We start from the raw sequence: 24,356 nt of genomic DNA, 5'->3' as shown, positions 1-24,356 counted from the left end.
CCACGTTATCCGATGTAGGATCAGTAATGAGAACCATCATACCTAACACCTACAATTCCAAAAATGTGAACAGATAGATTAAAGTTTATTAGTCCGCTATCTCCTCTGAAAATCTGCATCTCTACATCTACAATGGTCTGACAACTATCGTAATGCTTGGAAGGCAAACAAGGCTGGCCGGGCGTGATTTTCCGAAGATATTCAAAAAGCACCATATTTTTCCCGCACAATTTTTACGAAATAAGTCCCTGTACCTGCTGAAAAACTTGATCTCTAGATTAGTGGTTCTCAACCTTTTTTGCACCACAACCTAATTTTCACCATGCCAGCTCGGTTGCGACACTATTTTATTGTATAGGTTTAAATTAACGCTATGATCAAGTGCTTAGTGCAATTTACGCCAATCAATGCCTATTGCACAAATCTGATTGGACGCGCCAGTGAATTTTAAATGAAGTATCTGTGGTTTGGCTTCTTGGATTGGTTGATTGGTCACTAGTTGTGTGCTAAAAAGCTACAGACCCATAGGTTAATTGTAGTATTGGGGCTGGAAAATCTGATCGTGGATCAGCACATGAGCTAGCTGGCTTTAAAATGCTTACATTTCTAACTTCGCCTCGCGAATTGCTGCCCTAGATAACCTAATACTGTTTGCATATCAATTTCTATTATTTGACAGCCAAAACTGCCTCACTGCCAACTCTGATGAAATATAATAATAAATAATAATAATAATAATAATAATAATAATAATAATTTTCCTGGGGAGGGTTGTAGTGGCATGATGTCGAGCAGCTCAGACCCAATGTCCTTTTCCATAGCCACAAATTCCGGTGTTCTGTCGATTTATGCTGCTTTGTCGAAAAATGCTACCGATAGCCCTAACCCTAACTCTTACCCTAACCCCAACCCCAACCCCCCCTAAAACCCTTACCTTAACACTAACCCCTAAAACCTAACCCTAATCCCAAGACGGTGGAACTGCACATGCGCAGAAAAGCTCCATAGCACGTCTCGATAGGTAGGATATTATGACAGAACACCGGCGCATTTACAAGGCAGCTGTCCCCAATGTATCCTATAGGTGGTTTCTGGGGCCTCCACCCAGTGACCCTTGCCTGGACCAGCTCAATTGGGTTTGTCTGGCCTCTCTTCCACTGATCCTTTCACCAAAGAAAGCCACATAAGCCAAGGAGCTCAATCTTCAGGTGACATCGCTCTGTGGATCGTTACAGCATGCAAACCCCTCCGCATCGCTAAGGTGACGATTGATTTTTAGAAATTATTGATGCTACGAATTCGTCTTTAAAAATCATCTTGATATGTCACATTTAGCTACTTCTTAAACTACAATTCATTTGATGCCAGCAGCTACCGAATTACTGCTACCTCTCTTGTGTATTACTAGGCGATATTTGCACTGCCATCTAGTGGGTAATTTGAATGTTTATCTTAATAGTGGCACCCAGGAGTACTATTTCACTTCAGCAATAATAATGCGTTTCTCTGTCATTTTAGATTAACTGACACTGGATAATCCAAACCCTCTGGAAAATGTAATATTACCCAAACCAAAAATGGTGAAAGCATATTTGTTTAACAGTGTAAATCAGAAAACCGGTAAGGGTGTTAGCAATCTCTTAGCAAGGTCTATATACGTGGGTGTAGGAATTTAGTTGGAATATGTTGCACGTTAGCTTTCCTGTGTGACTTTTTTTTTTAGTTGTTTTGTGTTGATGCCCCCACAGTCAAGCCATCCTAATGCCAAGCCTGACGCAGTTAAACATTACTTAGTTTAGACTTCGTTGCTTTTCTTTGACCACTTTCAGTGTTCTACTGGCACTTTCGTACACGTGTGAAAATGTTTGTTGTTTCTTTTAGAACAAACGGGCATTTTAATGTATACCAGCACTGAAACAAAATACAGTATACATGTATGTAGAATGCATATTAAAACCACTTTGTTTTCAGAGAGATGTTGCGTTTTTAAATACCATATCGTAGTACTTTAGCAAGGTTATTATTTTCACGTCCTCTTGGTGGCGCTGTAGGGCAACATTTTTCCTGCGGCGTAGCCGAAATTCCGCCTGAGCCATTTCATGAGCGGTCAGCGGATGTCTATGTGCAGAGTCTGCGCTGTTAGGATGTTTTTGAAACAGGGAAAATGGCCTTGTAGTGTATAAACACGACTCAACCGTGACTCATCACCGTAATCCTGCACAGTACGGGAAATATTGTGGGCTAGAAGGTAAAAAGAGGAATGCGGGACATCGTGTACATATGTATGCGAGAGCCAGCAGCCTCGGGGAAAGGCCAGCACTTAATGTTTGTGCCGGGCGTCTAAATTGTTCTGAAACGCCCGTATACTGGTACTGTTTACAACGATAGCGGTTCTTTACCGGAACACTACACCTCTGATAGAAAATCAATATACTTGTACCTTTACCTGATAATCTAACTCCACACATGCCAAAAACATGGAGTCTTGTGGGCTGCGTTTTTGAAATGTCCAATAGAAATGGTGGGATTTACTGTACAAGTACATTTGTAATATGAAGCAGGTAAATGGAATTAAGAAAAAATGGACACGCGAAATGTCAAGTAAAACTTCTGAACCAGAAATTTGAACTTTAATCTTAAGCCTTTTCAAACTTTTTCAACCTTATGTGTTTTAGTTTCTTTTCTTTTTAACTTTTTTTCCTTCCATTTATAATTTGAAAGTTCCTCCGGTCGTCTGACAAACTGCACAGGCAGGACTGTCTGATATGTGTCTGTAGGAATAGAAAAATAAAAGATATATAAAGACGCTCCCCAGGTTGCGATGGGGTTGGGCTCCCCTAAACCTATCGGAAGGGGAAAACATCCTAAGATGAAGATGCATGTTCATACAGTGCACACAACCTAACAAACATAATAGCCTAGCCTACCGTGTTTAGAACACTTACATCAGCTTACACTTGGACAAAATCATTAGCACGCATCTTATTTTATAATTAAGTGATGGACATCTCAAGTAATTTATTGAATAATGTACTGAAAGTGAAAAACATTCACCTGTCGTGAAGTCGAAATATCGCGACACGGACCATCGTAACCCGGGGAGCGTCTGTTTATGGGCTACAGGTTATCATGGATACAGCTTCAGGTTTATCATTTGAAAGGAGGATGTTCAGGGAGAGAAATGCAAACTCACAAAGCTGCAGATTACAGAGGCAAGGTCTGAGAAAGTCTCGCCTCCCGTGCTTGTGCACTCGTGGTTGCAGGACTCAAGGACTTTCATCAATTAGCGCTGAATGAATAGACCTAGTTGTGAGAGGAGGCTAAACTGCTATTCAGAAACCATGTTCTCTGCTTTTCTTTGGTCCTGAACAAGGTTGCTTGCTGAATTTAAATTATGTATATAAGGCAGCTGACAATGAGGAACTGATGAAATTGGGACTGGATGGATTTTTAACACTTTGACACCTGTTCTGCATGCATAGGTTACAGGTTTAACCAGAGTTCTGCTGCTCTAGGCAGCATGGGGAGTTACCTAAGTATGGTTGCCAACTCACATGTGTCTGGCGTGACGCTCATGCAAGAAATCTTGTGGCAAATCTATATTATCCCATTATAAACCTAAAATTTACTGGTGTTGCAGATATTGATAGAGGCCTCCTAAGTAGAGTTTTAGGGCCCCTGAAAAGATAGAGTTGTGGCCCTTATGATGTATAGCCCTTAATTTCGGACCCTGTAGTCCTTGTATTCCATGTAATATGAAGCTTCAGTTTTTTGGTTCTCAGAATGCTTAGAATATTTGGTATCGCTTTATATTAAGTGCACCTTCATAATGCTTTTATATTGCATTCATAAAATGTTCAGTGCACCTTCATAATGTATTCATTAAGTTTTTATAAAACATTCATAAACATCACGTATACCTTAAGGCAGGGGTGGGCAATCTTATCCGCAAAGGGCCGGTGTGTGTGCAGGTTTTTGGGGTAACCTGTAGGTTAGCTGTTCAATCCCAGGTGTGAGGACTCGTCAGCCAATCAGTCCTCTAATTAGTAATCTACTTAGGGAGTTGCAGCGAAAACCCGTACACACACCGGCACTTTGTGGATAAGATTGGCCACCCCTGCCTTAAGGTATTACATCATGTAATACCTTAACATCCTAACTTGCCTTAACAGCTGTAATATACATTAATAACAAACATTATAATTGTATAATCATGTAATGTTTGTTATTAATGCATATTATAGCTGTTAAGGGATGTTAGGATGTTAAAGTGTACTTGTATGCTCCTTATGAATGCATTATGAAGGAGCACTGAATGTAAAGCGTTACTGAATATTTATCTGTTATAGTAACTATCTGAAAATGCTGGAATGACTTTAGCAATAAGTTTCCGCATGTATGAGAAACATCTGCTGAATAAGCATTTTGCAAAATGGCTATTTCGGGTCATTTACATCCAGCTTCCACAAAAGCAATGACCGTTTGGTTTAAGTATGTAAATTTCACAGTCAAACATGTTTTACCTGAAAAGGGAATGAATGGTAGGTGGTGCAGTGGTTAGTGCTTATGCCGTACCTACTGGCCTTCTCAACAATGACTCAATGGTTTATCAAAAACAAACGTACAATTTACTGCAGTGACAGTGATTCCCCCTGTCAGTGGTTTCTAAATATATGAAACGTCTAAAGAAAATGTGTTGGCGTGTTACACATCTACAGATGTCTGTACCTCTCCACACCCCAAGGAGAAAAGTCTGATAACCTGGATCAGGCTCCTTTTGATGTTGCTGGGAGAAAAGAATGTATTTATCCTTGGAAACTGAAGCAGAGAATGCAGAAAATATGACATAGGTGACCGTGTGTGTATTCCTGTGTATGTGTGCATCAGCAGGCATGTGTGTTTGAGAGGGCCAGACACGCTCAAACACAAGATACTAAGATCTCAGAATGTGCTCATGCAGCCACGGTGTGCAGATTTCGTCAGTGTGCGTGTGAGAGAGACACGTGTCTGGATCTGAGAATTGGAGTGTTTACAGAGTCGTTATGTCTGAAGGAGAGAGACACGCACACGACTTGGGAATGCGCTCACAGGGACTCTCCAGAGGAGCGTGTACCTGAAGAGGCCAAAGCATCACCTGCAGTGATGTCATCAGCCACTAAGCTGATTGGCTGTTGGAAAGGGGCAAGGCTCAAATCCCAAAGCTTTGTGTCTATTATTGCATCATGAATAACGTAGTGTTCTTTGCTTTTTTAAACATTTCTTCCATGGTTGTTTTTTTTTTTTAGTATCTTGCCATATTGTCTTGGGTGTAGCATGGAGCAGAATTACAATTTTCACAAGCTGTGCGTGTTGAGGGGGTGGTAATAATGAATATGGACCTACGAAGCTCCAAAGCCCATTGCTGAAAATGGCTCCCAGAAGCACCAGTATCTTAAGCCACAGTCTGTGATTCCCCCAGCTCGGGTGGGTAGGGGGTGCGGAGGTGGCAGAATCACCCACAATTTAGAGCCCATATTTCTGTTTGCTGCGTATTCTTCTCATGACTGCATGCCTTTAAATTATTAATCAAACATCGTTAAGAGGCATTTGGCGAACGCGGTGCGTCTTGCTTTAAAGGCAACGCTCTGGGGGGTGAGGAAGCTGAGAATGAGCCGCCACGTTAAATGTCAGGAGCGAGTCACCATTTTACGGCGTTATCTTGAACCTTCCCCTTGTGGCTGATAAATGCACCAGAACATGTGAGAACTTACACGGGGATCCCAGGTGCAAGAGCATCCTCACTAAGGAGGCAGTTTTGTTGCTTGGCGAGTGATTATTCCAGGTGCTTTGTTTACTAATAATGCAGGGCAGTAATATTTCAGCTCAGCTCAATTCAGGATTTTCCTACAAGCCCAAGAGAGCTGGACTTGCTGGCAGTTAAACCTGCATATGAGACTGTTGCATGACCAATTCCTCTAATAACTTTATTGAGGTTTTTTTTTTTTCAGCTTAACATTATGAACGTTCCTTCCTGTAACACTTTTTATTGTTGGAAATGGGCAGGCAGAAAACGAACCAGTAGTTAATAACTCGCTGAAACATAGATGCAGGATATGGAAAACTGAAATGAAACTGGGATTGATAAGGGTATTAGTGGAATGACAATGGGATAATGATGATGGAATGACTCATGAATGATTATGATGATAAAACAACTGACTATAACGGGGTGGTGACTGTTATTGTGTGTCAATCGTGATGATAATGGAATGATCATTGTGGGATATCTGAGGCAGTAATTATGCAGTCAGTGTTTGTGTCAGTGTTCCATCAAGCTGGTCATTCCATGTGTGAGGTGACAAAGGGCACCGTGACCCACATCACCGGCCAGTCCTCTTGCCGTTGCTGGTCCTGCCCCCACACTAGCATCTTCACACGCTACACTCTGACCTTTGACACCTGTTTCCCTCCTGATCCCTACAGGCAAGGAGAACTTCACCTATTCTCCTTCAGAATTAGGATGCAGGCTGGGGAGATGTACGTTGCCCTGCTAAATATACCACGAGACGACAACGCCTTTGGCGTGACAGAGTTCAGTGGGCATCGTTACCTGTCCAAATGTGGCGAGGAGAAATCTGATCTCCAGGAAGCCTCCTTAGAAGAAAATGCAGACAATGGAGGAAATATCAGAGCTAACCGTGTTCCTGACCCGAGTCTGACACCACCTTTTATATCTTTCCTTTCATTTTCTTAACCAGAGCAGATTGCTGGTTATAAATACCTTAAATGAGTGTCGTGTTGACATGTTTCTATGCAAAATGCATATGACTCAGACAACCGTTTCTAAACGCCCATGTCTTTAAAAGCGATGTTTCATTCTGATTCTCATCCGGAGGAGGCTGGTGCTCTTATTCCTGCTTGGTTAATTACGACCTTTCACTCTATTTAGCGGGATTTCAGCAGCAAAGGAGTCTTTCAGCGAATAAAATCCGCAACAAAGGCAGTGCGTGACCCTGCAGCCATTAAGCAGCCTTCCCTGCCGCTTATTAGCCCCTCATTTGTGAATATTAGTGACTGGCGGGGAGTTTTCATTTCAGCGTAATTAATTATTAATGTGTAAACACACATTTCAGGAGGTGTTCATATGTGCTAAATTGCTAATTACTAATTAGCGCTCTGCAGGCTAAACATGATGAATCACGTTTAACTGAGGTGAGTGGGGGTGTTTCGGTCCACGTGCTGCTTTCACACGCTGCTTTGCACCGCATGTTCACACATTTGCACAAAGGATTAGTGATCGGCGCACATGGATTCTTGAAGTGCTGCAGCAGATATCGCTGTTCTTGTAGCACAGCATTGCCAAGGCCAGGTCTTGGACACTGGTGGGGGATGGTTGCCCCACATGTCAGGTGTTGGACTCGTTATAAGAGTAGGCTTTGACTGTAGGTACACAGGGAGAGTCTGAAGTTCCCAGTTTTGGATTCTGGGGCAGATGAGCCTATTTTCATTTAAGGGGGATTGTTGTGTTCCATATGTCTATACTTGTTCAAATCTCGGCATAACAAAATTTCCGAGCAGTGCATTTTTCTTTTTTGCTTTCTTGGGACTTGGTTTTATTTTACAGACAGAGCTGGGGGTGTGATGGGAGTAGGAGGGAGACGCAGTGAACCTGGGAGTGCATTAGCAGGCATCCTGCCTCCCCCGGAAGTTCCGGGAGTCTCCCGGGAGATTGGCAGCAGCTCCCTGACACCCGCAGACGATGCCCAGTGTCCCGGAAATCTGTCGTTCCGCTATTCAGCGGCTGTAAAATTAGCCGGCAAGAATTGTTCCACCTCCCCCCCCACCCCAGTCAGCAATACATATACGGTATTACCGTGATACCAGCCAAGCACTGGCCAGCCCCCGCCCCTCCGGATGCCCCCCTGAAATCAGTATCCATCAGGTGGGATCTCTCTATTAGTGGCTCCAGCCGTAATACTTGGTTGTTTCAAAACTCAACAAGTTGAACATGGTGTTAGTGTTAAGGTCATGGGTTCAAATATAAGGGAGCATGGATGACTTGTAACAGTACTTGCTATTGCTAGTCACTTTGGATAAAAGCTACCAGATAGATGAATGCACATCTCCAGCTACCCCCCCCCCCCCCCCCGCCCCCTTTGCAATAACACTTTTTCTTCGGTTGCGTGCCAGAATAGAGGCATCTGACTTGAATAAGTCTCCGCAAAAGTACAACACAGAAACGTTTGTGTATTGATAGATGTCATATGTTCTGTTGCATTCGATGCTGACTGTGTCGCATCAAAGCAGCAATGGTCCCAGTCACTGCAGCTTGGCAACGTGATGTGAGAGGTGAACGGGAGTCTTTGACAAGTGGGCTCATGGAGCTGCGGAGTGCTCTGGCTTCTTTGTGATAAGAAGCGAAGGGTTTTATGGGTAATGGCTTACAGAGTCTGCGAAAGCCAATTTTCATTTTACAGGGTGGTTCAGGAAAACTCATTCATGAGAAATGCTACCTGATTGGCTAGTGAATGCCTAGGACAGAGTTCACCAGCTAATCAGGTAGCTTCTCTCATGAATATTGATGAACTTTCGAGATCACCCTGAAAAAACTGGTAGCACATGGCCATGGGAGCACTTTCATTGGCCAATCAGGTAGCTCCTTTCATGAATATAAATGTTTTCCCAAACCACCCTGTGAAACGAAAATTGGCACCCCCCAATCCCACCTCGGTAGCACGTTTGTTTTCAAGGCTTAATCGCAGAGCCAAGAGACCCAAATCACAAAACTGTTTGTTCCTTTGTAATAGACAATTTGCGGTGAACACAGTTAATGTAATTTTCTGTTTAGAACAATAGATTGCATGTTAATTGTTAGCTTGTGCAGACCACCTGACAAGGTAAGAGACAACTTGATGGTCGAGGCCTCGTTTATGTCAGCAAACATCAGTCATGGCCACAGTGGTGCTTGTTTGTCTCACAAATTCACTTTAATACAGTCCAGTTTCTCTACTTGTCAGGTAAAATTAATGCAGACGTACAGAAAAAAACCCAGCTATTGGATTCTGTGTGCTCTGACTAATAGGGCACACAGAAACCAAGAAAAAGGTATATTAGCCCACAAGATAGTTATATATGCCATCAGAAATAAACATTGTTAACCTTGTAGTTACTTTAGACAAACTCCATTTGCACTTTTAGAAAACCTCCCAAGTATAATATGAATTTCAGTTATGGGGGTAATTTGTTCAAAATCTATCTCTGTTTACTGTGATATTGACCTACAGTTGCAGCAAGCGATACTGATGTTTCTATCGTTTAAGCTCAACCTTTTTTAATGAGCCCCACTGTGTATAAAAGAGACATGTAATTCACCACAAGTGAATCAATGAAAACTAGTAAACTGAAAGTTATCATTTTAACTAATGCAGTTTGTTTACAAAGCAGCCCAAACTTTTATGGGGTAGTTATATAATACATTTCTGTAAGGGTTGGTGGACTTTTGTAGTGACCCTCATCTGTACCTCGGTAATGTGGTGACCCCGTCTTTTGACCTACAGCTATGCAGTGCTCATGTGTCAGGCCGAGATAAAGCTCTGCGTTACTCATCTTCCTGGCCTGGCTAAGGTCGTGCGGTGCTCGTCTCTCTGGCCTGGCTAAGGTCGTGCGGTGCTCGTCTCTCTGGCCTGGCTAAGGTCGTGCGGTGCTCGTCTCTCTGGCCTGGCTAAGGTCGTGCAGTGCTCGTCTCTCTGGCCTGGCTAAGGTCGTGCGGTGCTCGTCTCTCTGGCCTGGCTAAGGTCGTGCAGTGCTCGTCTATGTATATCTATCTTTCAGGACCCTCTACTTTCATATGGTTATTCATGCAATTTTAAAGTCAATCTGTGCATATAATGTACATTTAAAATATTGATTGTTACAATTAAAGGCAGAGGAATATCTGTAATAAACTATTTCATCCACCAAAAGAGCATTTAAAAACATCTCTTATGCTCTTTTATTTCCCTGAAGGAAAATAAAACTATATTTCTCCAGTGTTAGGAATTTAGGTTTATTTATTGGGTTTGAGGGATCAACATGCACAATTCACAAAATAAAACAATCCTCACAAACAAACAGCAACAATGGTGGACTGTCATCCCCATTCACCAATGAATTTCTCTCATTGGCAAAATGAGTGGTTTGCAGAACCATTGATCTTTGAAAGCACATTTGGTGCAGCACAGAAATCCATACAGTGTCCATATAAAACGCTGCCTTAAAGTCCTCTTACAGCAGGGGATCACAGAGGAACGCAGGATACGCCTCTTCTCTTCACGCTTAGTTTCCGTGAACAGAGAACGCACATTTTCCAGTTTTAATGAAAGCAAATGCAAACGTTACAAAAACTGTACGCAAACTTTGTAATGTACAGACAGAGAAAGTGCTCCTGCATGCTGTGCTGGTGTGAAAAACACCGGTTTCTACACTTTGTTTACCTCCACTGTCTCATTCCATTAAGTCACTTCCTACATGGGGATGATGTTAGAGGTGCCGGCTGTCAGCAGAGCTTCCTCTTTAGTCACATGCTACAGACAAACTGTAAAAATAAATGATGCCAGAATATAAAAAAAGGCAATAGAAAAGTGCTCCATGCTTTAAAGCCTGCAGTGCAGAGAAAAATCACGTAGGAAGAGAAGCTGATGCAATTGTAAAAGTTTCTAAGCGTTTATTTAATTCAGAATGCATAAGCCAACAATAGCAAAGGAAAAATGGTATTTTGAGCAACCCTGCAGCCACCGGCTTGGCCAAAGGAATGTTCTTTTGTAATACAGGGATGCTTCTCTTTGGTTTAAATCTTTCTGGGACTGGATGCGGACCAGTTTAATTCATGAGCGTTAAGGTGTTCTTTTTAATGGGTTTTTAGCAAACGCAAATGCTGCCCAAACACAACATATGCAACTTTTTTTCAGTGCTGAACTAGAAATAATCACATTTTCACAAACATAAAATTACCATATGTTGCACAAAAATATCTGCAACACAGATGGGAACCAGTGTAAGACAGAAGTCAGCACAAACTGATATAAATTACATAGACACAAAGATCTGCTCATAAAATCTGGCACTAAGCACGCAGACGATGTAAACATTACTGTCCAGTTATCACGTGATCTAGGGGATTTGTATGGGTGAAGGAGACAGACCTTCCTCTGCACCTGAAAAATGTCACTCCTGTTTCTACTGGCGCTTTTCCACTACCACCGAGAACCGAGCTGTACCCGAACCGTACCCGAACTGTACCCGAGCCATTCCTGAACCGTAGCCGAACCGTATCCGAGCCGTACCCGAACTGTACCCGAGCCGTACCCGAACTGTACCCGAGCCATACCTGAACCGTACCCGAACCGTATCCGAGCCATACCCGAACTGTACCCGAGCCATACCTGAACCGTACCCGAACCGTATCCGAGCCGTACCCGAACCGTATCCGAGCCGTACCCGAGTCGTACGTGCCCTCGAGACCCCGGCATAAAGATTCTCTCTCCTCATCCATATTATTCTAAAGCACAATGGGTCAAAATAAGCGTATAAAACCTAAAACATATAGTAGACTCTGGCGATATCTACTTCTAATGTAAAAGTAGATACATCGCAGTAATTGTTTCCTTGGGATGTTGCTTCATTTCAGCGTCCGATTGGTTCCAGTTTGCCTCACTTGCATAGGGGCTGAATTCACACAAATCCTGAACTTCCTTGCGTTTTCCCCTGTCCTGCCGAACAGGCCTGCAGGGAGCTTCTGGCTGAGCTGGGTGGGTGTGTCTGAAGCTACCCACTCGCTCAGTCACAGAACGACTCCCTGTCACTTCACAGACTCAACACAAACAAGCATTGATTAGTTCATAACTTTAGACCTTGGGCAGTTGTTCAGAATATCAGCAGAAACGTCAGTTGACATTCAAATTCCTGTATTTTATAATAATAATAAAACAACAGAACATCAGTTCATGATTGTACAATGCTTGGCTTGGGTGGAACTTATGAGTCACATGACATAAATTGTAGCAAAGAACCAGAATAAAAAAGGACAGCAGGACACACATGTAGTTAAACACTGTAAGTGTATGTATGCTTCTGTATATACACCCCCAACCAAACCAAGCCGACCCACCCCCATGACAGACGCACCAATCACTGAAGCCCATAATACGAGATGTACCAATCACTGAACCCCGTCATCAAAGATGCACCAATCACTGAAGCGCATTGAACGAGCACCATAGCACTTCCCACTTGCTCTTCTTGAGAAAAGGACATTTTTTTTTCCTCAGAAGACACTTGGGGTTTGTGCAGTGCAGCCTGGGGTAGGGGGAAGGGTGTCAGGTCGGTTTGGTGCCCCTCCAAGCCCCCAAAGCTCTAAGAGTCAAAGAGACGGTCCTCACATATCTCCAGGGGTCCCTTGGTGGCTCCGCCGAGGACCTCCACGTTGCTGCTGACCCAGGGCACGATGTTGCCCGGCATGTAAGATGAGCAGTTGGCTATTCCCATAATGTCTGCCGGCCGCAACACGCGGTCCCACATGTTGAATTGACTCAGCTCCCCGACAAAGGCCTGGGTGGCATCGAAGCGTCCGCCTACGGTATCCTGGCACATGCAAAGCAAGTCTCAGATACACCCTACCACCAACCTGTTTCCGTTATTATTCCAACAGCAAGACTGACTTGAGGATGACTGGAGAGCAAATTTCCTAAAACTATTTTTTTTTGTTATTTCTGAGATGAGGCTGTCAATAACGTCAAGTCCTTCCTCATCATATGTTAATATTTCGGGAACCAAAACCCACTCAATCGCCACGTAATCCAGTGACGAACTTTCGTTAAATTTAAAAGACTCAGTTAGGTCCATTGAAATTTTTCTTGAAATCGTATCCCTAGTGAGTGAGTTTTGGAAATTCGCTCTTCAGATGGGGACATGTTCTTCAATGGGAAGGTGTCAGGGAGACACTGAGGCTGGATGGGCGGGGCGGGGGGGGGGTACTGAATGAGAAGGGGAGGAGGCTGAAATAGGATCTATGTTTGCGTGAGAGCAGCTTATACGTTCCGCCTATGTGAGGCTTAGAGAGGTGGCAGCTCTCACCTGCTCCTGTCCCAGGATAATAACTCCTCCTGGCTTAATTGGATGCCAGGGGGCCAAATTCTCCCCCGAGCCAAGCTTCTCGCCGTCCTGGTATGCCTCCCACAGCCCGTCTCTCGTCGTCCAGGTGACACACACGTGGTGCCAGCGGCCATCGCTCACGGACAAGGGCAGCTGGGCCACCTGTGGGCGGAAATAATGACGCGCGCAATTTTCCAACCCTCCCGAATCCTGCCGGATCCTTCCGGATCCGTGCTCCCTCAAGCCCACTCAGCCCGTCCTCTTTTTGCCCGCCGGCGGGTGTTAGGGTCATTATAATCTTCCAGAGCGTCCAGCGGACATCGCTGCTGCATATGGGCTCGTTAACTAAAGGGTCGACCAATCAGAAGAGCTGCCCCACGCCTCCCGCTGGGCAGGACATCGCATGCTACTGCATATGGGCTCGGTAACTAAAGGGTCGACCAATCAGAAGAGCTGTCCCACGCCTCCCGCTGGGCAGGACATCGCTGCTGCATATGGGCTCGGTAACTAAAGGGTCGACCAATCAGAAGAGCTGTCCCACGCCTCCCATTGGGCAGGACATCACACGCTACTCCCTTTCTCCCATTGTGACTCAGGTAGGGTCTCCATTATCACCTCTCGCAGCACGGCCGCATTCAGGCCCTTCAAGGAACAATCTCACACGTGCCCCTAATCTAAAACAGCGCATTATGTGGCTTTTCTAAACCGAATCTGTCACGTGGGACTGGCCTTGGGTGCTAACATTATAAAAAACTATAAATAATGAACTATCAAGGATACTGGGTCGTGAGGAGAGGCGCATTATTGCTGTGAGGGGCTGAGAACACATCCTACTGATGTTCTCCTCACGTTCCCCAATCTACCCTCAGATGTTTTCCACATGTCCTGTCCCAGAGTATTGAAGTATAAGATGAGTTCAGGCTGTAGTAGTTGTCACGGTGACCAAGAACTCAGGATTACTTGGTTCCTGGTAGGATCCGCAGGACCCGTGCTGCTCAAGTACCATTGATCAGGCTGCTTAACCTCAATATCGCCACTAAAACGGTCTTCTATAAAAAGGGAGAGCTAAAAGTAAGCAAGTTTAAAAAAAAAATGTAAAAACTAGGACAGGAACAATGACAGAGCCGCTCTGAATGGCAGGAGCGTTACTGTCCTGAGGTTTTCTGGCGGTTCAAGGGACCACTCACCTTGTCGTTCACCAGCAGCTCTATGGGGTTGTTCCCCCACTCGATAAGCACTATCTCGTTGGCCTGCCCCGGGACCCCATAAGAGAAGGGGGTCCCGATTCCAGGCCCGGAGCTCGACTTGAGCCACATGCAGACGGTGAACGCGTACATCTCCGGCAAGCTGCTCTTGATGCGGCCGTACAGGTAGTTTGTGCGCAGCGGGAGAGAGATCTTGAAATCCTCTGAGGATTTCAGTCCGAAGTTACCTGCGGGCAACCAAACAGCCTTTATTGTCCGCTGGCATCTGCTCTCTCAACCCATACATGCTTAAAATCACACGTGTCAGGTAGCTGCTGTACAGGTGATTCTTCACAAACATCCCTTTCAATTCACTGATTAATATTCTTATTGACTGAGCCACAGCTAGAGATTTTAGTCTCGTGTCAACATTCAGACAATGGAATATAAGGATCCAGCCTGTTAATGGGAATTCAGATCAAACAAAGTTTTGTATTGGGATTATGGTATTTTCTGTTGTGTCACATATACTGATAATCTAAGAATAATAATATTGCATGCATTTTACAACTATTTTGCATTTATTCCTGCTTTGCAAGCCACACAGCAGGCCAGGGCATAGCCATGCACACACAACAGGCAGCATGCAACAGACATTCATAAAATATCTACTTTTTCTTTATTCACAGCTGTGGGCTAAGCACTGCCGATTGCCGAAAACTAGACTTCCAACGAGATGGGGTTTGGATGGGGTCTGGCGATGCAGGTAAATTGGCACAAAAAAAAAATCAAGAGTGTGAAACTTGCCCCAGGCGTGACGGTGTCTGCTGTCGCTCGGGGCAACCTGAGTCAGTGCTGGGGAGGTATACAGGAGGCGTGAATGAGGGAGCGGGCGGCATGTTCGTGAAGCAGGTGTTTCAAAGCAGGTAGAAATGAGGCAGGTATTTACAAAGCAGGTTCCCACACCATCCTTCTCTGTGCAGCCATGTCTGTGTTAGGTAACTTCACTTGGTGTTTTTCAAATTTGTGATGATATTACAGGCTCTGTTTTTTGTGAGTAAATGAAGAGATTTCTGAGAAAGAGAGAGTAATGTATGCGTGTAACACAGACAGACGGTAATGTTACCCCTCTCCGGCTCAGTAATGTATGCGTGTAACACAGACAGACGGTAATGTTACCCCTCTCCAGCTCAGTAATGTATGCGTGTAACACAGACGGACGGTAATGTTACCCCTCTCCAGCTCAGTAATGCGCTCCAGCAGGGAGTTAAGAGTAGCCTCTGTACGGTGCCGGTGGGCAGCCGTCTCATTGTATAGCTGCGTCTTGTCCTGCTCCAGTGAGGCCACCTTGGTCAGAAGTTGCTTCTCCAGGTCGCCCAGCCTCTGTTTCAGCAGCTCCCGGAGGTCGTTAGGGACAGACACGCCGGACATGTTCATGCGCACCTGCTGCTGCTGCTGGAAGGTCGAGCAAAGCAGTTATCAGTCGTCGCTTTCCGAATAGCTCATGAAAAAATAATCAATCACAACCACCTATTACATGCTCTGGTGCAGTAATCATGCATCGCCACCCGCTAACACATACCCTAGCATGTATCCTGCCAGAGTTATTCATAGACCGATAGAATTTTACTGTAGTCTTGTTCTCCTCAATAACGCAAAACAGGTTAGACCAATGACCCACTTTGTTATGTCATTTCAGCTAAAGCTTATACAAAACTTCCCTTCCTGACAGTTTCTACCTTGGGGGAGACCTTCAGAAAATAATGCAGTCAAAAGACGTTTTGGTGAAGCCTATTGTCTGATTTTATAAATGAATCTTGTACCCAGACAACGACAGGCTTTCTGCTCTGCTGACTGAAGTGTGTGATCCTCTCTCTCCCTCCTACACACGGACACACTGACAATAGCTCAGTAGCGTGGCGAAAAACTAAAGTCAGAATCATTCCGTTTTTCCCGGACCAGCATCTGAGCAGTTGTGGCAGCTACGGGTCACAGTGGCTGCGGTTAGAGAGGCGGGTAGGTAACGGGCAAAATATTTCTGACCTGCCCCATTAAATCCCAATTTGATATTATTGGTGATAATTTTAGTTACAAATCATGGAAGAGCCATGAAACTAGCCTTAGCAGAGGGCACAGCGAATGTATGAAAGCAGTATGACTAAGAGAACAGCCTCCAACTTACAGTCACAGCAAGTGGTAGAAACAGGGGACAAAGTCACCATGACGATGACATATTATTCACTATTAGGAAAGGTAATGAGTTGTAAGGAAAAAACACAGCAGATATAACCCTTTTGAGATGGGATTGGTACGTAATTAAATTAACTCTCATGCGGCCCTTACTAGGATAAGCAGGTGGAAGCTGGATGGATCAATCAAATAGACCCATTCAGTGAGTACATTCAGTGGCCAATTTATTAGGCACACCTGCTCCTTGACGCATACAAGAAGTCATGTGGCTGCAACAGAATATATACAGCAAGCAAACAATGTGAAGAAGTTTGATTACTGTGTGGGTAAGCATTAAAATAGTTAAGATGTGTGATCTATGTTATTTTTAATGTGGTATGACCATTGGTGCCAGACGTGGTGGTTCCAGCATCTGAGAAACAGCCACCCTCTGTGGGATTTTCACATACTATAGTGTCTAGAGGTAGCAGAGAATGCTGTGACAAACAAAAGACGTCCAGTCAGTGGCAGCTGTTGATGAGAGAGGTCAGAGGAGTATCCACTTGAGAAAGCTAACAGGAACAGTGATTCTTGTACGAAAAGGGGGTCTTGCCTGGTACTGTGTAAGGATTTCAATAAAATGGCCACTGAATGCATGTGGCAAAAACATTTTTACAGTTAAAACCAATATGTATGCAGGCAGAGCACATCTATACAAGAAGTGGATGCATACAAGTATTCATACAGAAGACATTCTTACAGGTATCAGACACAGGCAAGTATTCATACAGAAGACATTCATACAGGTATCGGACACAGGCAAGTATTCATACAGAACACATTCATACAGGTATCGGACACAGGCAAGTATTCATACAGAACACATTCATACAGGTATCGGACACAGGCAAGTATTCATACAGAACACATTCATACAGGTATCGGACACAGGCAAGTATTCATACAGAACACATTCATACAGGTATCGGACACAGGCAAGTATTCATACAGAACACATTCATACAGGTATCGGACACAGGCAAGTATTCATACAGAACACATTCATACAGGTATCGGACACAGGCAAGTATTCATACAGAACACATTCATACAGGTATCGGACACAGGCAAGTATTCATACAGAACACATTCATACAGGTATCGGACACAGGCAAGTATTCATACAGAACACATTCATACAGGTATCGGACACAGGCAAGTATTCATACAGAACACATTCATACAGGTATCGGACACAGGCAAGTATTCATACAGAACACATTCATATAGGTATCGGACACAGGCAAGTATTCATACAGAACACATTCATACAGGTATCGGACACAGGCAAGTATTCATACAGAAGACATTCATACAGGTATCGGACACAGGCAAGTATTCATACAGAAGACATTCATACAGGTATCGGACACAGGCAAGTATTCATACAGAACACATTCATACAGGTATCGGACACAGGCAAGTATTCATACAGAACACATTCATACAGGTATCGGACACAGGCAAGTATTCATACAGAACACATTCATACAGGTATCGGACACAGGCAAGTATTCATACAGAACACATTCATACAGGTATCGGACACAGGCAAGTATTCATACAGAACACATTCATATAGGTATCGGACACAGGCAAGTATTCATACAGAAGACATTCATACAGGTATCGGACACAGGCAAGTATTCATACAGAACACATTCATACAGGTATCGGACACAGGCAAGTATTCATACAGAAGACATTCATACAGGTATCGGACACAGGCAAGTATTCATACAGAAGACATTCATACAGGAAGCTAATGCATACAAGTATTCATACAGAACACATTCATACAGGTATCGGACACAGGCAAGTATTCATACAGAACACATTCATACAGGTATCGGACACAGGCAAGTATTCATACAGAAGACATTCATACAGGAAGCTAATGCATACAAGTATTCATACAGAACACATTCATACAGGTACTGGACATATGCAAGTATTCATACAGAACACATTCATACAGGTACTGGACATATGCAAGTATTCATACAGAACACATTCATACAGGTATCGGACACAGGCAAGTATTCATACAGAAGACATTCATACAGGTATCGGACACAGGCAAGTATTCATACAGAAGACATTCATACAGGTATCGGACACAGGCAAGTATTCATACAGAAGACATTCATACAGGTATCGGACACAGGCAAGTATTCATACAGAACACATTCATACAGGTATCGGACACAGGCAAGTATTCATACAGAACACATTCATACAGGTATCGGACACAGGCAAGTATTCATACAGAACACATTCATACAGGTATCGGACACAGGCAAGTATTCATACAGAAGACATTCATACAGGTATCGGACACATGCAAGTATTCATACAGAACACATTCATACAGGTATCGGACACAGGCAAGTATTCATACAGAACACATTCATACAGGTATCGGACACAGGCAAGTATTCATACAGAAGACATTCATACAGGTATCGGACACAGGCAAGTATTCATACAGAAGACATTCATACAGGTATCGGACACAGGCAAGTATTCATACAGAAGACATTCATACAGGTATCAGACACAGGCAAGTATTCATACAGAACACATTCATACAGGTACTGGACATATGCAAGTATTCATACAGAATAAATTCATACAGGTAGCTGACACAGAGTATTAATGCAGAACACATTCATACAGGTGCGTGACACAAAAATATTCATTAAAAATATTCATATAGAACACATTCATACAGGTGCGTGACACAAAAATATTCATTAAAAATATTCATATAGAACACATTCATACAGGTCCTATGTATGTTCAGACGGAAAACATTCATAAAGCAAGCCTACACATGTGAATTCAGACAGCATATTCATGCAGGTTGCCTGCACCCGTATTCTACCACAATGTACAGGCACGTACATACATGCACTATTTTAAATGTACGAATTACCTGATGGATGTTGTTAATCACAATTCTTAGATAAGATTTATGAAAATGACTTAGAAACAAAACCTTAAATTAAACATTTTACTCCGATGTGGGTATTATTTTACAACAGTGTGTCAAGAATACTGATCGCATGCGAAGTAACTGCAGCGTTACATTGCTAGGGGATCGCAAGCAGAATAGTTTAGAGGGCAAATGTTATGTATTTTTTATTTGTTGCTCTCGTATTTCATCAGAAAATCATGAGCAATTTACTTTTCACAGAGCAGGGGAGTTCTGCTTTGCCTAAGACCTAAACACTAAAAAGGAAAAACCATGAAACTAATGTTACATACACTATACTTGGTATACTGTAAACAAGATATATTGCATATCGTATATTGCTTTTACAGTTAGGTGTTAAACCGCAAAACTAAAAATGCAATATAACGCTATATTTTGAGTTGTCCTTAAAGGGTTTATGCATTAAATTATGAATACTGAGACCAAAATCAGTTCGGTTTCTGGTTCAGCGTGTAATTCAGCGTTGAAATCTCACCTCTAAGTTCTCCAGCCTTGCTTTCAGACTTTGCATCGTCTTCCCCAGATGATCGATGGTCTCGACAGGGTCCCGGGGAAGGTCACCCATGGTGTTCTTGTTGTAGTCCTTCCTCCAGGAGCCCTGACTTCTCGATCTCCCGTCCTGAGGCGATGCTTCGGACTCGCAACGAGAAAGTTTGGAAGTCAGTTCCTTGATGGAGCCTTGCTGGTTGACGATGGTCTCTTTTTGCTGCAGGATCGTCTCCCGGAGCTGCATTACCGTGTCCCTAAGCTGTTCGTCTTGGGTACTCGTGCCCTGCATGGTACTGGGAGGCACCGCGCAGTTTGGATCCGCACCGACCGGGATTGCCGTGCAAACAAAACGGGACCCTGCGATGTCTTGGGAGAGCACAAGTCTCCTATCGCCAAGTGCGTAAAAGCAAAGCAACCCCGCTAAGAAATAATGCATGACGACGCGTAGACTGTCCTTGATGCAAGACAAAGCTGAAAAGCACCAATGACTAGAGTGGAAAATAAAGTATTTTATAAATCTGTCGGATTCTATTTAACGTGCATAAAATTTAAGGGGATCATAAAAATCATATCTTCTAGACTTTAATTAAAGAAACCATTAAAGCTAGTATTGGATTTAAGACTACCACAATCAAATAATAGCTCAAAAAGAGATTTCTTAGAGGTGTAGAAATTTATTTAGAAATGATGACTCTATTAGAATATTTCAAATGTCTACAAGCTGCAGATTTTCCAGTTATCTTAAATTATATGGTTTATCTGCTTATAAAGCTGACTTATCACGGAAAGAAAAAACGTAAATGTGCTCCGTATAAGTCCTGCCGGTTGGGGATTAGCGCTCCGTGCGGCTGTCCGCTCTGTGGTGCTGAAACTACAGCGCCAGCGCTTTATCACAATCACGCAGCTCCATCTGATTGGCTGGGGCGCGAACACGTCACCGGCTCGTGCGAACGTATGGCGTGCGGGTGGATCGTGTCGGTTACAACTATAGCGTAAGACTTGTGTGATTTATCAGGAGCCTGCGGATAAGACTCAACTTAACCGTGGAGTTACACGCTGACCCGGCATTGACATCTGGAATATATATGTAAAAGATCCTACCAACTGTGACTCACGTGACTGAAGCTCAACGTTATATCCACTTCCTTTAAATTTTCATGTAGTATATCGGGTAGGATTTGCACAGTATGGTGTGAAAGACAAAAATATCCTGTCTCTTGTAGTTATACATGTAGGATGATGTGTGCCTCGGGTTGTTGGACCTCTGCACATGTGATCAGAAGGTTGCTGGTTTGTACCCTGTTCTCGACAATAGTCACATCCCCGTTAGGCGTGTGAGCAAGGCCACAAACCCCTTAACCATAGACAGGATATCAATCTATCCCAAAAGATTATATTGACTTTTTATTGCAGTATGTGCATGGATAATGAAAAATACTGTCTTTTTGGATACATTATTCAAGATGGGCAATAAAAAGGAAAAATGATTTTACATGATTCCATTATTATAAGGGCTTAAAATGCACATTGGTGTCACTGGTGCCCCTGCTGAAATTTGTTGAGGCACCAGCTGTTGTGCAAGTATCTGCCTCACAGACTCCCTCCCCAGCTGCTTAAATTCCGCTGTAAAATAAACATTAATATTTCATCCCGCAGGAAGATTCCAATATGCCAAACCCATATTGTGCAGAAATGTGTCAGAATGCCTTCAGCAATCGTATTGCACAGCAAGAACCACTTACTCCCAGTACGTTTCGTTTCCAGTCTATCCCTTCCACGTCAAACCAGAAAATCCCTCACTGCCCGGAACCCCCGCTCTACCCCCTGTAGGATTACGCTCTCCACTCATACATTTCCCCGCAGTGCGCAGACCTCTGTTCTCTGTTAACTGTCCCATTCAGTTCACACATTTACTTTGATTTTGCATATTGTTATTAGCTAACTCTGACCTTGAAAATACTGCTTTTTGGATGCTGATGCCAGTCTGTTTTAGACTGAATAGGAATGCCGCTTCTGGATTGGTTTTGGGATGATTCTGATCTGATTTGACTCTGGTTTGACTCTGATTTGACACTGACTCTGTATTCTGAAAGAGGATCGGTGTTGTCTGGTTAACGTCTGACATTTTAACAAAGAAAGAATTAACACTCAAGTTGGAGTCTCGACACGCTCATTTGACACCAGCTGGTTGCCTGTTCTGTCCGTCATCATCTGCAGCAAATGTACATCACCCGTTATTTTTCCCTATTTTTATTTCACTGGGTGGAAGGCAGTAAATGCTTTGAAAATCAAATTGCTTTTCAAAAGGCTGCAGGTTCCTTTGATGTGTAACACTGCTGAGAATGAAGGCAGCAGCTTTTTCCACAGTATACAAGATGGTGCTAAACACGACCTCTTTTTACCGATGCTGAAAACAAAAATTTAAAAAATCCACCTCACCTTGGTCTGTCCACAAGGATATATGTATATTTTTAGGCATGAGAAGTGACAGTGTAAGTTTACTCAATAAATTATTCAATTTAGTAAATGTATCAAAACAACTGCAGAAATGTCTTTAGAGCATCAAACTTCTTGAATTACTTTCTACATAATAAATTATCTTGCATTACACAATGTATCCTTTTCTTTGCTGAGAACACAAAAAAGACTTTTTTACTCCAGAATTTCTTAATCTGGATTGGAACAGCTAACAAGGGAGAACAGAAAACAAGGATGATAATTATTTATTGTTAAATCTGTCACCAAAATCCATCATTAAATTAAATGAATAAAGATTTTATGTTGATTGAATAATTTTAACAGCCACTCTACCCTGCAATGGAATAGATGATTGAAAGATGGATGAATGTGTGTTCTACAGTCCAATATGATGAATACAGGTTTTTAACATGCCTTTCTGATGGGTATACCTAAAATGGTATTTTACACGTAATTAAACAGCTTTCTTGAAACGTAAGTCTATAAATATTTTCTACGTTTAATGGAAAGAAAAAACCTTTAAGATTAAATTTGAGTTGAATGCTTTTAGCAATCTTAACCAGAAGATACATTCTACATTTTGCCAGAAAGTTCTTTGCTGTTACCACGTGAAGCTGATATCAACTCTCTTTTTTTATATTTTAAGCTACTTCCATGAGTAGTGTGTGGACTTTGTGAGGGTTGATGTGATGTCACCCAGCAGCAGCCACTGCCATACCTAGTATGATCCTTCAACAACTCACCGCTCATCTGGTATTAGTAAGGATTAGACTGTCTGTAGTGTCATGTCATATCTGAATTGTATTACTCAACAACAAGTAAACAACATATTTCACAGCTGACGCTTACATAATATCTGTAGTGTGCTCTGTGGTGTCCGTAAGGCTCTCCCACATGGCACTGAAACCACGGGTGATGTGAGCATCCCAATCAGACACCCACAGATCCGTTCCAGAACTTTGTCCATCCGGGCTGGTAGTCACACGAAATATCCTGGACTTTGAAAGCTTACATATTCAGTTACTATGTGATGCTGAAAGTTGGGTGACCGTCAGGTACATTGACATCTTTGTGTCCTACAGGGTTTGCACCTTGGAAGCTGATGGTGGACGAACAGTTGATGTGGAGTTTTGCGGAACGGAGGACTGTAGATGCTTTTATCTAAGCCATGGTGAGCAGAGGTGGAGATTTCCGGTCCAGAGAGTACAAATGCAGACCGAGATTTTGTTTCAACCAACCAGTTGAGTGCTCTGTGACTGTGACTCTTTAGACTCAACCGGTTGGTTGAAACAAAATCTTGGTCTGGATTTGTACTCTCTGGATGGGGATTCACCACCTCTGATGATGAGTCATGGTGTGGAGAGCCCCGTCCAGGTTTACTTAGACACAACCTCTCTGATTAATTCATGCTTATCGATCCTAAGAGTAATAACTTCTCGGTGTGGCAATTACTGTCGAATGGGCATACAGACTGCATTTGTATATCACAGGAAAAGTTCATTAACACATCCTACTGCAGCCCTCCAGGAAAGCAAGGTAATTGGAAACACGGGCTATAAAAATGTCAGCAGTAATTAGGTTAATTTAATCAATTTATATAGCTTTTTCAGCCAGCATGTGACATGTTCATATATAAAGTGCATATTTCACATGCAAGCAGACTTTATTACCAGAATATTGAACATCCAGTTCAATAACTGGTCTTGGATCTGAGATGCAACTGAAATTAATATTTGCAAGATGTCTGACATTCTGAATAAGGGAGGCAAAGGCTCTTAGAATTATGTTGTACATTAAATAACAGTAACTTTTTCAGCCTGTGTAGAAATTGACCTTTAGCTTTGAGCTATTGTTAATGGTCCAGTTTTTTG

At 43.0% G+C, this 24,356-nt stretch overlaps 1 protein-coding gene and 1 long non-coding RNA gene across 5 annotated transcripts; one reads left to right on the top strand and one right to left on the bottom strand.

The window, feature by feature from the left end:
• The first annotated feature begins 1,054 nt into the window (after window positions 1–1,054).
• Window positions 1,055–20,856, top strand: LOC111855958 (uncharacterized). The gene is made up of 3 exons (XR_002841009.2): window positions 1,055–1,261; window positions 14,981–15,057; window positions 20,231–20,856. It is a non-coding gene; the product is annotated as an uncharacterized lncRNA (long non-coding RNA).
• Window positions 10,011–20,443, bottom strand: LOC111855955 (neuronal pentraxin-2-like). Of its 4 annotated transcripts, none has more exons than XM_023835492.2 (6): window positions 19,994–20,443; window positions 15,524–15,746; window positions 15,099–15,146; window positions 14,295–14,539; window positions 13,090–13,269; window positions 10,011–12,597 (listed from the first exon to the last, which is right to left on the bottom strand). In XM_023835492.2, the coding sequence occupies exons 1-6, from the start codon at window positions 20,441–20,443 to the stop codon at window positions 12,370–12,372; spliced, it is 1,374 nt and encodes a 457-aa protein (XP_023691260.2). In that variant the 3' UTR covers window positions 10,011–12,369. The 4 variants fall into 4 exon arrangements, with proteins under 4 accessions (XP_023691260.2, XP_023691261.2, XP_023691262.2 ...); XM_023835493.2 differs by having other exon boundaries at window positions 15,524–15,743; XM_023835494.2 differs by lacking the exon at window positions 15,099–15,146.
• Window positions 20,857–24,356: the final 3,500 nt, after the last annotated feature.

The sequence above is a fragment of the Paramormyrops kingsleyae genome, chromosome 22 (genome assembly GCF_048594095.1).
Source record: "Paramormyrops kingsleyae isolate MSU_618 chromosome 22, PKINGS_0.4, whole genome shotgun sequence".
In the NCBI taxonomy this organism is placed as follows: Eukaryota; Metazoa; Chordata; class Actinopteri; order Osteoglossiformes; family Mormyridae; genus Paramormyrops; species Paramormyrops kingsleyae.
The sequence above is the reverse complement of the archived record's forward strand: the minus strand, read 5'-3'. Positions and strand labels throughout refer to the sequence as shown.

Coding starts and splice junctions, on each gene's coding strand:
- LOC111855955 (XM_023835492.2), bottom strand. CDS start 20,443: ATGCATTATTTCTTAGCGGGGTTGCTTTGCTTTTACGCACTTGGCGAT. Junction 14,540..15,098: donor CAGACACCGTCACGCCTGGG/GCAAGTTTCACA, acceptor GGTTGCCCGCAG/GTAACTTCGGACTGAAATCC. Junction 13,270..14,294: donor AGCTGCTGGTGAACGACAAG/GTGAGTGGTCCC, acceptor TTCCGCCCACAG/GTGGCCCAGCTGCCCTTGTC.